This window comes from Sus scrofa, chromosome X (assembly GCF_054392235.1).
Source record: "Sus scrofa isolate SSC_HxYL_T2T_F1_AM1 chromosome X, Sscrofa_HxYL_maternal_Yorkshire_Landrace_v2.0, whole genome shotgun sequence".
In the NCBI taxonomy this organism is placed as follows: Eukaryota; Metazoa; Chordata; class Mammalia; order Artiodactyla; family Suidae; genus Sus; species Sus scrofa.
This window is the reverse complement of record NC_139401.1, coordinates 32,084,946-32,102,419: the sequence shown is the minus strand read 5'-3', so window position 1 is coordinate 32,102,419 and position 17,474 is coordinate 32,084,946. Positions and strand designations below refer to the sequence as shown.

The 17,474-nt window shown below is 34.3% G+C and overlaps 1 protein-coding gene across 25 annotated transcripts in view; it reads left to right on the top strand.

Annotated features, from left to right (window-relative positions):
* The window catches only part of DMD (dystrophin), a 2,611,869-nt gene that overhangs the window by 1,197,306 nt on the left and 1,397,089 nt on the right, over positions 1-17,474 (top strand). For all 25 annotated transcript variants that reach the window (XM_021079543.2, XM_085006422.1, XM_085006420.1 and 22 more), the window contains 3 exon segments: positions 5,473-5,655; positions 12,802-12,936; positions 15,191-15,340. In XM_021079543.2, coding sequence (XP_020935202.1) covers positions 5,473-5,655; positions 12,802-12,936; positions 15,191-15,340 — 468 coding nt within the window.

The following is a 17,474-nucleotide window of genomic DNA, read 5'->3' as shown; positions in this document are numbered from 1 at the left end:
AACAAGTGGTGAGCAATAAATAAAAGCTACCCATCTTCTTGGAATTTGCATTCTAGTTGGAGGGGGACAGGCAATGAATGGAGGTATAAACTCACTTGAAATCATGATAATTTGCCTTAAAATAAAGCAGGAATGTGAAATAAAGAATAATTCAAGTTTGTGTGGGAGTTGGTGGTGGTGAGATGCTATTTTAGAAAGGGTTAACTTGTAGGGCACTTGTGAGGAATTACATTTAATCTGATATATGAATCATAAGGAAAAGCCAACCTTAAAAAAATATGGAGCCACATTGCAGTTAGCTAGAAGAGCTCCTGAAGAGACCCTAAGGTAATTGGGAAGAGAAAGAGGCCCACTTGCCTGAAGAGAGTAAAATGGGATAAATGACCTGAGATGATTTGGATGGGCTGAGTGGATAGCTGCTAACACAGGAGCTTTGTGGAATTTCAAGGGGTTTTCATTCCAAGTGAACTGGGAAAACCATTGGAAGGTTTCAAATAGGTACTATAGTTTTAAATTTGACTGTGGGGAGATCACCATTAGGGAAATTATATCATTATAGAATTTTAGAACTGCAGGGTACTTTGGAAGGAAACTAGTCTACACTTCTCTCTGCTGATCAGAAAACAGAAATTCCCAGATAGGTCAAACAATATACTGTCAGAGTCACAGACTTTATCTGTGGTAGAATCAAGAATGTATTTCCCTCCATCTTTGTCCCATTCTAAGCTATAATATGCCATTCCATTTTATTCCATTCCATTCCATACTATCCTACTCTCTGAAGAGTGTGCCATCTGGTTGCCTTTGCCCTCACATCTCAGTCTCTTCACAGATGTTCTCATTATCTCTTATCATACAAGTTAGCCTCTACTTCAGATCCCTAAGTAAATAATCAGCAGTCAGCTTGTGCGCAGCTGTTTTTTCTTTTCTTTTTTTTTTCTGGTTCCTTTGTTTGGGTCTGGCCCTCTTCCCTTGTTCCTTGAACACTTTGTTTATCTAACTACTCAGTCAGATACCTTTTTCTTTTCCAGTGCAAGAGGGTAGACTGTCTCAAATTTAAAAAAAAAATTACAAACAATCCCTGAAATGAGTGGCCCAACCCATTAGTCCACATTGATTTGCATATTTAAATAACTGGTATAGATACAAAATTGATTCGTATTTGGGTAATACTAAAAAGAAAAAAAGCTCAGGCAGCCTGTGCCAACAACAGCAAAAGGAGTTGGCATTTCTTGTGTTTTCTGTCAAGGTAATCTCTTTCTTTCTGTTTCACTACCTAGAGGGTAGTAATAGTACCTTGTCCAGGCTTCTACCTGTGCTCGTATTGAGAGTAAATTTATCTTTATTGTCTGAAGAGACTGATAGACCTACTTTGACATCTCTCCCTGATTTACTGAAATAAAAAGTAGAGACCATCTTCTGTTTCTTTACTTTTCTCTCCTGCATTTACTTGGAAATGATGATGTTCATTTTGACTTCTTTTTTCCCTGTAAACACAACTTTTCCATTAACATAAAAGAGCCAAGAGGAGCATTTCATGAGCAACATCTAATTCCAGGATTCTTTTGGAGGTCTACAATGACTATATGCTGAAATTTTATATTAAATCATTTAAAAAGAAACTCTGGGACTTCCCTGGTTGTGCAGCAGCTTAAGGATCCAGCATTGTCATTTCAGTGGCCTTGATTGCTGCCATGACACTGGTTTTATCCCTGGCTCAGGAACTACCACATTTTGTAAGCACGGCAAAACAAACAAACATACAAACTCAAAATAAAAGCAAATGAAAAACCCTCTGGAAATTCAGTTCTTAACTGTTTTCATTCTTCCTCTTAAAAATTTTTACACTATTTTAACTCTAGTCCTAGTGTTTACTAGGAGTTACATAAATGCATTTGCTGTTCTTATTCGGTGGGTAAGAGGCTAGAGCAATGATTCCCCCAATGGAGTGAGCATCAGAATCACTTGGAAGTCTCTTAAAACACAGACTTATCAGCCACACCCTGGGATTTCTGATTCAGTGAGTCTGAGGTGGAGCCTTAGATTTTTCATTTCTAAAAAGTTTCCAGATGGAGCTCCTATCATGACACGGTGGAAATGAATCTGACTATTATCCATGAGGGTGTGGGTTTGGTCCCTGGCCTCGCTCAGTGGGTTAAGGATCCGGCATTTCCATGAGCTGTGGTGTAGGTCGCAGATGTGGCTTGGATCCCCTGTTGTTGTGGCTGAGGCATAGGCCCGTGGCTACAGCTCCAATTTGAGCCTTAGCCTAGGAACCTCCATATGCCATGGGTGTGGCCCTAAAAAGACTAAATAAATAAATAAATGAATAAATAAAAAGTTTCCAGGGCATGACAAGGGATAATTTCCAACATGATTCCAAGGAACCATGCTTTGAAAACCACTGGTTTGAGATAGTGGCAATGAAAAGTGTCTGAGATTAGGATGGTTAGATTCATAGAAATATACTGAACAAAAGCCACCACTTCTGACAAGGATTAAGTCTAAACTATACTGGTCATTTCATTTTCTACCTCTCTCTACAGTGGAGAAATCTGTCCTCATGTGGACAAGAACTCCTTTTTTCATATCTCTCTGAATCTTTACCAATTTCTAATCCTGATTTTAAAAAATTATGAAAGCCTACAAGTCAGGGAAAATGTATATTATTCTGCATTTTATGGTAGTTGCATAGGTTGTTTGTAACTTGTATAAAATGTAATTTTGTTCACTGGATCCATTACATCATGTTCCTTCTTTGTCTCACAGAGGTTTTGAGATGAGCTTAACAGAAGCTATGAGAAAGAAAAGATGTAACTCCCAGGATAATTTACTTAATGTTCTCTGGACCTCAGTTTTCTGAGGTATAATGTAGAGAAAACAAAACTCATTTCACAAGGTTTTGTTAAAGATCCAACGAGGTAGCACAATAGGCAGCAGCAATACTAAGTGATTAATGTTTGTCAAAGTTGTTTCTAATGCAAAATTACAATAGCCAAAATATGGTTTGTGTAGAAACAAATCTCATGGTCAGTGTGCCAAAACCATATTTATTTAGAATTTTGAAATATTTTCAATTAAATTAAAATCAGTGAAGGCAGTAATTTAGTAGTCAAAACAATTTGCATTTGCTATCATATTTTATACTTTTTAAGACATTACAGTATTAAATTCAAAGGCATAAATTAATTGTGCTGAAAAATAGAATGGCATTTTATAGCTCTCTTTGTCCATGTCCTGCCCATATCCTCTTACTTTCACTACTATACTGCATATAGGTACAATGCATATAGGTTCTTGCCAGAACCTGTGTTTCTTTACCTGAGGGCTTTCTGATGCCATTAAATCCCACTTTTTATACCCAAGTATGGCTTCACATACTAGGAAATTAATATTTCCCCAACAGTGTTGAACCAGTGATGAGAGATGGTACATACATACCCCAGTGCACTCACTCGTGGGTAGGATAAGCCTGACACTTGTGTTTCCCAGAGTTTCCTAGCATGATTAAACTCCAGTTACCAGCAGCAATTGCCGGGTTTAATAAACATACCCTTCCAATCTCTATTTCCTTTCCTGTCTCCCATCTCCCTACCACTATTTGCTTCAGTTGCACATAACACATGACTTGCTTACACTTGAAAGCTTATCTCAGGGTTGGCTTCATAGTAAGACCAAGGGCAACACTCCTGAAGTTGATCAAGTTGAATTTATTACCTTTGGTGATGAGGGAGAATACACACCATGGGGAACCATGAGTTTTATGGGTAATAGGATATACAAACCTGTTGTAGGATTTGGGTTTGTGTTAGATGATTTAATGGTGGGCTCTATGATTGGGTGTCTTTTTTTGTGAATACTTTTATTTATTTATTTATTTTATTTTTTCATTATGTTTTCTTTTTTTTTCCCCACTGTACAGCATGAGGACCCAGTTACACATACATGTATACATAATTTTTTCTCCCATTGTCATGCTGTGTTGTAAGTATCTAGACATAGTTCTCAGTGCTACACAGCAGGATCTCATTGTTAGTCCATTCCAAAAGCAATAGTTTGCATCCATTAACCTCAAGCTCACAATCCCTCCCACTCCCTCCCCCCCCCCCCCCCCCCCCCCCCGGCAACCACAAGTCTATTCTCCAAGTCCATGAACCTTTTCTACAAAGGTTCATTTGTGCTGTATATTAGATGCCAGATATGAGTGATATCATATGGTATTTGTCTTTCTCTTTCTGACTTACATCTTAATACATTTTTCCTGGAAGGAGAGAAGGCTAGAGTGAGGCTGAAGGTGTAATTGATAAAGAAGCAACAGTGACTCATTAACCAGGATATTAAAGTATTTGGTATTTTGTGGTTTGGAAATGTTTGCTTTTATCTATATTCTAACTTGATTATGGAGTGATATTGTCATGATGTGCATTGGTAACAAAGTGTGATGCCTGATATTGATATTCTGTGAAACAGTTTATCTTCATCACAAGAATACTAAGGCATAGCTGCATGGGGCCACTTCCCTCATGTCAGGAGCTTCTATTCTCTGTCTCTTTATCTTAATGTGTTTTCAGTTCCTGAACACAATTTTCTTTTATCAAGATATGTTCCCAAATATAGCATTAAGAAGACTTATTTATATGTTAATTATCCTTTGATTTAAATAATGATATTTGTACTGATTTCAGTATTATTTATCCATCTGAAGAAGTTAGAAGTGATTTCAATTTTAGACTGTATTTTTGAACCTAGTTAGTATTGAAATATTTATTTCTTGCTTGTTTTGTATACATGTGTGTGCATATTCTCTATAAATACATATACACATACAGACTAATTTTCAAGCTATTCTGATTAAAGATCTGTTACATTCTGATTATAAATTTTATCCTGAAAGTTTCCAGTTTTAAGTAAACTCAAATTTATGGAAGTGATTGCAGTCAGTATTGGATTTATTTTTACTAATCTCATTCTAACAGATGTTCAAGGAAGAAAGAATATGATATATAGGAATGCATCTTGGAAATAAAGTCATTGCCTTGCTATTAGAAGGGAATTCTTTTTTTAATTTTTATTAAAGTATAGTTGATTTACAATTGTGTGCAAATTTCTGCTGTATAGCAAAGTGACCCAGGCATATATATATGGGCATATAGGCATATATATATATATTCTCTTTCTTATATTATCTTCCATCCTGGAATATCCCAAGAGACAGGATATAGTTTCCTATTTTATACAGTAGCACTTCATTGCTTATCCATTCTAAAGGTAATAGTTTGCATTTACTAACCCTAAATTCTCTGTCCATCACATTCCTTCCCGCTTTCTCTCTTGGCAACCACAAGTCTGTTCTCTATGTCTGAGTCTATTTCTGTTTTGTAGAAAGGTTCATTTGTGCCATATTTTAGATTCTACATTTAAGTGATATCATGTGATATTTATCTTTCTAAGAGGACATTCTTTATTTTTCAGAGAGCTAAAGAAGAGGCCCAGCAAAAAGAAGCAAAGGTGAAACTCCTCACTGAGTCTGTAAACAGTGTCATAGCTCAAGCTCCACCTGCAGCACAAGAGGCCTTAAAAAAGGAACTTGACACTCTAACCACCAACTACCAGTGGCTCTGTACCAGGCTGAATGGGAAATGCAAGACTTTGGAAGTCAGTTGCTTTTCTTGATCTTTATCAATTACTACATGTCAACTTAAGATTGTATGTGAAGCATAGTGACTAAGAACATGAACTCTGGTTTAAGACTACTTAGTTTAAGACTGCTTAACTTATATAAACCTGTTTCATTTCTGTAAAATGAACATAAAATAATACCTATTTCATAGGGTGCTTATAAAATTAAATGAGCTATTTTATTTAAAGTACTTAGCCTAGCACTCAATAAATGTGAACAGCTTCCAGTCTGTCTTTTTATTATAACCCTTATTGTTATTAGGTCACCAAATCCCACAAGTTTTCTCAAGATTTATAGAAATTGGTCTCTCTTTTTTATATATTGAATGTCCCTAAAATCATATGAATGTCTTAACATGAAGGTATTCTGGGGAGAATATCTATCTTATTATAGTTATATTTTGTAATTGCTGTGTCCTATAGAGTTCTTTATAAAACATATTGTCTACTTAGCTTTTTTTGGACATTTTATATTATATTTATTTATTATCATAAGTCCTACTTTATCTTTCCTACATGACTTACACCTTAGGTTAAGATGATGTGAATATAGTTGATAAAGAATTCACATACCTCAAGTGATTATCATGTAATTGTATCAAAAATGAACTATGATTCTCCTTGTGAAAATACTGTTTACTAACAGTGGTTATTGTTTCAAGGAACACACAACTTTCCCTACAGCACAATGGTATTGCCTACAGGTACTGCGCACTAGTTGGCCTTTAGATTAACTTCCCTCGCATAAACTGAGTCGTCTTTGTGAATATGGTTGATAAAGAATTTGGGTTCTCATTATTGCTGAAGAACATGATTGTTCAGGGAACTTTTTTATATTGAGTGTTTAATATTTAAAGGCAGATACAATTCAGACCAGTAAAGTAGAATTTTAAAAATATTAAAACTGTATCTTTTACCCTGTACCCAAGATGTTTCCAGTATTTTAGCTTTCTAATTGTAAAATATGAACTCTAAGTTTCTCCATTATCAATTCTAATTCCTTCTTTATTTAGCATCCCGTGTTCACTTTTTATCCAATTTACTCCTCATACCCTTGGCTAGTGTCTTCTATATCCCAGGAACTATTATAGTTGCTGAGGATATAATGTAAAATCTCTTATATAAGTGCTACAGAAAATAAAACAAAGGGAAGCGAAGGGATAACACTGTAAATTTTAAGGAAGGCACAATTGATTCACTACCATGTTATATGGGAGGAGGACTTTTTATATCTAAGCATTCAAATAAAACATTAAATATCTTCTTAAATTTTTTACATTATCATTATATTTTGCTTTCTATTATTCATGCTGTTCATTTAATAATATGCTTATCCACCAGAAATCTATTTTGGGGTATGTTTCCCAAAGGAATCTTTTATTTTCATATTAATAACAAAATTGTCAAGATTTTTTATGAATTAGCCTTCCATTTTTCATCTTTTACTGACACTTCTAAACTTTCCTCTTTGTCTTAAAGTTATCAAGTTATTTATTTTTATTCCTTTCCCACTGATTTGGAATACATATGCTATTTATTTTATCTTAATGGGACCCTTAATTATTATCTTGCATACCTTAATCAAAAAGTCCACCAATAATAAATATTTCTATGTACTCTCTAGCAGTGAATGATATAGTAGAACCACTAGAATATTTTAGTTGAATTTATTTCCCATCTTCCATATTATTGTTGTACCTTATTTCTTACTCCTCTAAATTAGTGCCATTGCCACTGCTTTTGTTGTAATTATCATTAATTTTAATTATAATTATTTAGTTTGGACACTACTATTTTACCAATTTCTGTGATGATTTTGCTTTTTGTATCATTCTTTTGGTTCTGCTCTCTCACTGAGTATGAACAGAAAATGCTCTCAGATTATATATGACTGAAAACTCTTTTTTGTGCCCTCAGTATTGAGCCTGGCTGATTATATGATTATGTTGGGAGAGTTATTTTTTACAAAACTGAAAAATGTTTTTCTATTTTCTTCTAAAGTGTCTGGCTGTCAAATCTGCTGTTAAATTATTGTTTCTTTTAATTTTCTCTGGTACATTTTCATTTTTTTTTGTCTTTGAATCTTTCCGGTTTCCATCTATCTATGCATAATTTGTCTTCATTTATACCTTGTCATCTGGTGTATTAATAAGAATGGAAAGATTATTTCTCTCTTTAGTGGTCTCCATTAACTGAAGGTTTTCTTTCTCCCAATCTCTGCATTCTTTCCTAGGGGAACCTTTATTAGATTTATGAAAAATCTCCCCATTCTGTATTCTGATTCTTGGCTTCTCTTTAATATTTTCTGTATTTCTATTTAATCTTTTGGATTCATGGTAATTTTCTAAAATCTCTCTTCCAATTCACAAGTTCTCTCTTCAACTGCCTACTTCTAATTTATTCTTTGATATACAAATATATTCATCTCTATCCATATGGACATCTAGTTGTGTGTGTATTTTTTCAAAGACCGTATTTTCCATTTCCCAAGGTTTTACTTAGTTGTTTTGCAAATCTGTCTTGTCTTTTCCACAATCTTCTGCTTTTGTGTAATCATTTCTGTTTCTCCTTTTAGTTAAACAATTTAAACTTATGTAATATATTTGTTTGAAAAGTCTCAGCTTAATGAGTAATAAGCATGAGACAGTTTTATTTTTCCAGTAACTAAGGTGAAACATGTTTAAGTCCATTTTCTGCCTATAGTTGGCTTTTTAATCCATATTTCAGTCTGATCCCATAACTTTTCATTTATTTTTGGTCATTGACATTTAGTGTCATATATATTTTGTTCTCATACTTTATTAAAATCTTCTACCGACTTAATCCTGTGGCTTCAATAATTTATACAATACTGGAAGTGAGAAAAAGTGATCTTACAGACCCCTTCTCTCAATTTCTGGATAGTAACTTTCTAATTTTGGTATATAGGAAGATAAGGGAGGAAAATAGACTCTTCATCTGATGTTCTATTCTTGGCTGGCTGCAGTTGTAATTAACATTTTTTGTTAGCACATACACATATCTGTGATGATGAATCTGTTATCACCAAACTCTGTAGGTTATCACCACTGATCTGGCTTGTCTTCTATAGACTTGTTATGGTCTGATAGACTAGTTGGCTTTATTCATATGGACTTTGACCCTCCCAATTTTTTTTCCTAAATATAGATGATAACCTTGGAGTATTTAACAAGAATATCAGGCTGACTCTTGCCAATAGCTTTATACTACATTGAAAATTAGACCCTTTTGACTCATGTTTTGTGATCCTCTGGAGTCTTATCCACTTTGTGGGCACTGGCAGAGCCCATATTACATAACTCTTAGGAATGAGAAACTTGAAAGATTTGTCCTTGATTCCTCTCTGGCCATAGCAGCAGCTCAGTAGGGAATGCATGTTAACCATTCCTTTCTGGATGTATCCACCTACTTGAAGGGCAGTGATCTTTTAGATCCTGTGTGAAGAAAAAGGGACAAGTTGAGTTCCTCCTAAACATCCTAATTAGAAGGTAAGAGAAAAATAATTGCCTAAGTTCTCAAATTCTCTTCTTTTTATGTTCCCCCAGTGACTCCACCATTAGCGCTCTCTATTTAAATGAGGGCTTATAGAAACCAGCAGAAGTTCATAAGTATGAACTCTGGTTTTATTTCTTAAGTATGAACTCCGGTTTTCAATCTCAAGAAAAGTATATCCCATTAGAAAATTTTATCACCAGGCTAAACTTATTATAAAATTTGTTAATATTGTTCTGTTATTTCTGATCACAGTGTATAGATTCTACCATTTGTTATGATTATCAACTCCCAGTGAATTTCCTCACATGGCTTGTGATTTTTTATTTCTGAGATAGTGTATTTTCCTGGAAATTCCTTCTGTGCTAGGTTACCGGGGGGTCTTTATGAGTCTTTTCTATTTGTTTCTACCAGAGTCTGAGAGATGTTATATTCTATCCTCATGTTTGATATAAACTTAGGTTTCAATTTCTTATGAGTGGATTCTTATTTTCCAACCGAAATCCAAAGAATTATCGTCTTTCTTGCCAATTCCTTACATTCTAATAGATGTTATTGTTCTTGTCTCCAGGATCATCGACACCCAACTTTATTCTTTTCCATTTCCCTGGAATGCATGATACAAATGCCTCTTTTCCCATCCCAAGTTAATGTCAGATACTTCAGCTTTTATGTTCTGATATGCCAGTATTTTGTTAAGCTTAGTTTCCCAGCCTTTAGTGCCCTTAACTTCCCTCTTTGTTTCTGCCACCTGAGGATTTTTCATTTGTTTCATAAAGCAGCTGTGAATTTAGAATGTTTTAAAAATATTTTATCAAGCAGTTCAGTATGACTGAAGCAGGGTGGGAGGAGGAATTACCACATCAGTTCCATATACCCTTTTGAATGGTAGTTTCCTGTTTCATTTGTACTCTCTTCAAAGCCACTTTGAATTTGGTGATTTCAAGGTAATTTTAAGTTCCAAATGTTAAGTTTAACAATTACTCTAAGTGGTTTTTAGCTCCAATTCAGCCAATAAGACTATATTTTATTTTGCAAAGGTAACCTATAAAGCTGACACATTCGGCCTCTCCGGCTGTGTCCTTCAAATGCATTGAGGACACAAAAGGCCATCCATCCTGATAGTTAAATCAGCAAGGTAGTTCATTACCTCAGTCTGCCCTAAAGTTAATAAGACACATGACCAGTCACATATCCTTGTCTTCAAAGCTCTAAAGTACCTTTCTGTATTTAAGGGGATGTTTATATTTTCCGACTGGGATATTTGCCCAGAAGGAAGATAGCCTGGGGTCCAGCAGGAGCTGGAAATGACCCAGATTTAAAATTTCTATCACTTTTTAAAGCAAAATACTTAATTTCATTTTTTGTGATAAACTGTACATTAAATACCAGGCAAAAATTGGTAGGCTGGCAAGGCTGGTTACACTGATATTTTTCATCCGTTAGTGAGAGAGAATGTTCTCCATCATTTGCAAGGGCTATGAGCAAAGGTGAAAATATGGAAAATCTGATAGAATTTTTAGTTCTTCCTAAAATAAAACTTCCTTCCTATGCTTCATTTTTGGTGGTGGCGAGAGGGTTGCAGGTGATAGCGATTACATTGCTGTATTTATAAATTTGCCCAATATTTACAATCTCAATGCTAATGAAAAATGATTATTTTAATAGTCTTATCCTCTAGTGCATCTTCCTACTCTTCCTCAGCAGACATAATCCTAATCCAGAAATTTTTCTTTATTATTTCTCTGCTTAAACAAATATTTTATCATACACATGTGAGTGCCTGAACAATACACTGCTGAACTTTGCCTGTTTTGAGGGTTATAAAAAGTGGTAGCCTATACTATATAGTTTTCTAAGGTTTGCTCTTTGTGCCCAACATTTTTTGTATCTGAAACTCATCCATATGGTTCTATTTGATGAAGTTTTTATTTTTACTTCCGTGTTCTCTGTGTAAATATGATACAGTATACATTCTCTTGCCACAGAACATTAGGGTTCTTTTCCTTCTTTTTTTATCTTGGTTATTATAAAAAGTACTGAAATGAACATTCTTATAACTTGTCCATGCAAACCAGTTCCTCTGAGGATATGTATTGAAAAGTGGAGATGCTGGGTTGCTAGGTATGTGAATATTTACTTTGTTGAAAATGACAAATTGTCTTCCAAAATGGCCATTCTAATACACACCTACCAGCAATAAATACAAATTTGTGTTAATGCATATTTTCTCTCACACTTGGAATTGTCAAACTTCTAATTTGGTTGGTCAAGATGATAAATATCTCATTGTAATCCTGACATATATTCCCTTGATTAATAATGAGTTCAAACATATTTGTATATGTTTATCAGATATGCATTTATCTTTTTCTTTCAAATACTGGTTAAGGACTCTGTTTCATTTTTCTATTCGGATATTTGTCCATCTTTTAACTGACTTGGCATTCCTTTCATATTCTCGTACATCTCTTATCAATTTTGCGGTTGTTTTCTTCAAGTATGAAGCTGTGTTCCAGTTTCTTCCTTGTGTCTTGATTAATAGAGGGTTTTAAGTCTAATGAAATTAAATTTATTTATCTCCTCCTTACAATTTTTTATAAATTATCTTATTTTAGATATTCTTCCCCATCCCAAGGTCAGAAAAATATACTTGTATATCTTCTGGAAGCAATCTTAAAATCTTGCTTTGTCTTATATGAGTACTTTTGAATATTAATTTTTTGAGTGTATGTCAAAAGCCACTTAAAAACCATCATATCCTTGAAATAGGTAGTAGTCATATTTTTAATAATATGAGGAAATAATTTGAAATATGGGAAAATCCATATTCACGATGATGGTTACCACTCACAAATACATAATAGCAAATAAAACTAAAAGTAATCTATCTTTCCAGTAAGAATTGATTGTTAAGGAAATCAAACTAGAGCCACTTAAATGAAACCTGGATTTTTATTAAAAATATATCTTAGTAATATGTAAAAACATTAGAGAATGTAAAATTTAGTAAAAAGAGAGCTATGGTTAAATTATAATTTTAACTATCAAGTTATTTACATATGATAAAATTTAGAGAAGCTCACAGAAAGGGGCAGTAGTTGATACGTTTGGGTATTATGTTTACATGTGCAGTTTTATACATGCTTATATTTTTTCACTTATTTGATTTTTTTATTGACAGTAGTGGTCTAGAAATAAAACTTGTTATTATAATAAAAAGGTACAAATGATTTTGTTTTCATAAAACATTAAACATAAAAAAATTGAAATTGTATTTATGTATACTTTCAAAAAGTTACTTTTCTTCTAAAATATATTGTTCTAGTTCCAAAACTGTAGTGCTCATGAATCATTTTTATTTAGAAAATAAATCACCAAATCTTGAATTTATTCATGTAATAAAATGTTTCCTTAATGATTTGTAATTACAAACATAGTAGATGCTCAAAATTACTAGTTGCAACTTCTGTGATCTACTTCAAAGGAAACATGGAAGATGTAAAATCTGATTTATTTTCAGAAGTTTCAAAAATGGAAATCCAAAATCACACATTCGCTTTTCTATCAAAACATTTCATCTGTGATACATATATATTTCTTTCACAGGAAGTTTGGGCATGCTGGCATGAGTTATTGTCATACTTGGAGAAGGCAAACAAGTGGCTAAGCGAAGTAGAATTTAAACTTAAGACCACTGAAAATATTCCTGGTGGAGCTGAGGAAATCTCTGAGGTGCTAGAGGTAATTTGTGAACTAATATAATTATGATAATGTATATACATTTTTGAAAGATGTCAAGAACCAGATAGAAAATAAATGCTATTTGCAGCAACATGGATGGAATTAGAGATTCTCGTATTAAGTGAAGTAAGTCAAAAAGAGAAAGACAAATACCATATGACATCACTAATTTGTGGAATCTAAAATATAGCACAAATGATCCTATCTACAAATAGAAACAGATCATTGGCATCCCAGACCTGTGGTTGCCAAGGGGGCGGGGGAGGGAGTAAGATGGATGGGGAGTTTGGGGTTGGTGGATGCAAATTGTTATATTTGGCATGAATGGGCAATGGGGTCCTATTTACAGCACAGGGAACTGTGTATGACTGGGTCACTTTGCTGTACAACAGAGATTGAAGAAATATTTAAAATCAACTATAGTTTAATTAAAAAAATTTAAAAATATATAAAACCACGCAAGTATAGTTGCCATGTCTCTCCCAGCACTGGCACTTGGGATAAAACTTCCATTCTTAAGATTTTAAGGAGAATTTAAATAACATAAATTAAAAAACATTGCCTTTTGCTACCTCACTAAGTTCTATGCTGACACTTTTCTTTACCTGCTTAAATCTACTACAGACGTGTAAAGAGAGTTTGAATGCAAAATTTTCCTCCATTGGAATAGAGCTAAACAGGATGATAATGTAAAAATGTTATTTCTAGTTTAACAGCTATTGTCACTGAGTTGGAGCATATTTTTAAATTACTTAAAATAATAAGTTTATACCTTACAGAATGTTTTAAGGTATTAAATAACTGTACTTTGGTCCTGGAAATGTATCTTTAAAATGTTAATACATTTTAATACATACAGAATTTTAATACATTTCAAGTTTTATTTTGGAAATTTTTAAAAACTAAAATTTAGTAGTTCACGCTGTAATACAATGGGATCTGAGGTGTCTCTGTAGCTCCAAGATGCTGGTTTAATCTTGGCCCCGCACAATTGGTTAAAGATCTGATATTGCCGTAGCTACAGAGTAGTTTGCAACTGCAGCTCAGATCTGATCCCTGGCCCAGGAACTCCCTATGTTGTGGGGTGACCAAAAAAGAAAAGAAAAAATAACCCCTAAAATTTAAAAGAGTTTGCAAAGTGACTCAGTCAAATGTGACAGAACAATATAAACCAATTATAATGGAAAAAAATAAAAATCATTTAAAAAATTAAAAAAGGAGTTTGCATTCTAAGTTTTGATTTATGTGAATTTCTGACACTTAGGTAATAATTTATGTCCTATGAATTTTATTGTACTTTTGGCTAATCTTTATATGTCACGAATATGTAGTTTTAGCCTATGTATTATGTGTAGAGCCATTTGTAATGCAGCCCTTTTTAAATCTGCTAAAATAAGGTATACAAATTAACCAAAATGTAAGGAAAATGTGAAGTGTTTTAGATGGAATAGAATTGGAATCCTAGGATATCGCAGTAGAAACCTGGGCATGATTGTCTCTAACTTCTTACTTTTGCAAGAGAGTTGTAAAATTGAAGAGGTATCAACAGTGAGAGAGGTCTCAAGTGGACTGTAATATTGTGCCTGTCAGAGATGTTCAGTGGCCAAACATTCATTGTGAACTAAGAGTGTGAAGCATCTTTTAAAAAAGATGAAGCAAACCTGCAACTTATATTGCATAGTAAAATTATGATGGCCAGAACAAAGGCTGTGATCATGCAGTTGCTACTCAATGAACCGACTGAAGAACCTCATCCTTGTTTTTACTGCCTGTCAATCCAAAGATGGCTCCTTTAACTCTACTGTGTATGTATGAAAAGTATGAAGGGCGAAGGGATTTTTCTCTAGAGACTGTACCTTTTTTTTTTAACGTGGAAAGGAAACTCTGCTCTTGAATTTCTACCTATGTACATTGTCAGAATCATGTCACTTGGCCATTACTAGCTATAAGAGAATTTGAGAAATTGAGTATCTTACCTTCCAGGTTTTAGAGGAGTAGAGCCTCAGAGAAAAAGATGGCTATGAATAATTTTTATGTGCCCTACTCCATAGTTCTGACACAAATCCATGAAGATTCACATGGAGCAACATCATAGTTTTGAAATAATAATGATCTTTCATGTTGTGTATCTCAAATACTGCTTTGAGTTGCTTATAACCTAATTATATGTAAATCAGAATATTTTAAGCATTTTGGGTTAATTCAATGAATTTAGAAAAAAAGAGAAATAGTAATTATTGCAAATGTGTTTCAGTCACTTGAAAATCTGATGCAACATTCAGAGGATAACCCGAATCAGATTCGCATATTGGCACAGACCCTAACAGATGGCGGAGTCATGGATGAACTGATCAATGAAGAACTTGAGACATTTAATTCTCGTTGGAGAGAACTGCATGAAGAGGTAAGATGAGAGGAGTGAAAAATGTCTTTAAACTAATTTGCATAAATGTCCAGCAAATACTTTTATGCTTCTCAGGCAGAATGAGGAATACTTTAAATATTAGCTCAGTTTCCAAGTTGTAGAAACTTTTAAGTGCTAAACATAGATAAAAGTATTTACATGTGTATTATTTTAACTTAATAAACTTTATAAAGTATGAGTTTTAATAGGAAACTCGAGAACATACCAAACATAGTAACATGCTCAAATCTTTGAAGGAATAAGTCTAGTGTTCAAAATCAGATCATATCTGACCAGAGTTCTTTTCCCTATGCAAGACTAATCATTATGTGTAGATATCATCATCATCTCTTCCTCTCTGTCTTCAAACATGTACATACACATTTGCTGTGGTTACACATAATCTGTTAATATATGATTTTGTTAGTACCCAAATATTGGATATAGTTTATTCTTCCCAAGTAATATGAGTTTTCATTTACATATAATAGAGAGATTTTCATATACTACATATTGTGTAGATTTTTCAAAAAGAAATCAAAATAAAATAACACATTTCTCTAAATCTAATAATATTTTGCATATGGTCTCCTAAATCAAGAATGGATTATTTGTCAAGAAGGGAAAAAGAAAACCCTCAAAATGAAGTTTATTTTCATTTGCAAGTGCTAAGCGCATCTATTCCATGTGAGACACTGTTCTAAGGTTTGGTAATAAGTGGGAAAAACTTCCTGTACTTTGCTACTTACAGACATTAATTAGTTAACCAAAAATGTATTGATTTCTTAGTGTGTTTCAGGACATAAAAACCAATAACTTTATGAGATGCAAAATGTGGAGTTCCCATTGTGGCGCAGTGATTAATGAATCTGACTAGGAACCATGAGGTTGCGGGTTCGATCCCTGGCCTTGCTCAGTGGGTTAAACATCCGGCATTGCCGTGAGCTGTGGTGTAGGTGGCAGATGTGGCTCGGTTCCCACGTTGCTCTGGTGTAGGCCGGCGGCTGCAGCTCCGATTGGACCCCTAGCCTTGGAACCTCCATATGCTGTGGGAACGGCCCAAGAAATTGCAAAAAGACAAAAAAAAAAAAAAGATGCAAAATGTTGGATTAGACAATATAGAAAAGGACATACACCTGTGTGGGTCCTCATTGAAAGGTATTTTGGATAGATTTCCTAGAGAAGATTAGTTGTAAACTACATTTTAGAGTAGAAAACAGTCAAGTGGGCAAGTGTAAGAGGGTGATTCCAGGCAAGTGGATGCCAGCATGTGCAAGAACTTGAGAGTATTAGATTTTGCTGGAACACAGAATATATATTGGGAGTGGCTGAAGATGAGCGTGAACAAATAGGCCTGAGTGAGATTGCTAAGGGAGATCTAAGTTTCACAAGAAGACTGGTCTATTACCATGCAGTTAGGGTACCACTGAAGAGTTTAACATAAAGTGAGAAGGAGGAGAGTGGTTCCATGATCAGATTACATTACCACTGTGGAGAGTGGGTGGTCTAGGAGATAGGGAGATTATTATTGCAGGCAGTGAGACCAAGTAAGAAACGAACTTTAACTCAGTTGAAGGCAAGGCCATTGTGGATAGGTCCAAAGAAAATGCAAAACGCAGGACGGTATCTGGGTTTATGATTTAGGTGATTGGGTATCTGAATTTTTTAAGAAACAATTTTGAGAAAGTAAGGGGGAAAAAAGGCAAGTTTGGAGGTGAAAGATCACATGTCATTTTTTGCCCCCATTGAGCCAGATGTGCCTGCTTAACTTTGATATTAACCAGAAACAACTGTTGAGTCAAGAACTTAGGTGTTAGTTTTTTTGGGGAATGATACCAAGAAGGACAAGTGAGAGCATGGGAGGAAAGATGAATGAAAGGTTGGAAGGCTGATAAAGGATGCTTTGATGAGTGAGTTTCCATTGTGAGTTACTGGGCTCACTCCCATACTGGGCTTTAAAGAAATCATGTAGAACACCAGTGTCATAGAGAACACTTAGAATTGTCCTGCTGAGCTAATGGAAACTGGAACATTTATCCACCAATTTTCTTCTCTTTGTGTTTTAGGACTGCCTTTAGGTGCATCAAATCCTAGTACTCCTGGGCTGCAGAGAATAGTAAAATTGAAAAATGTG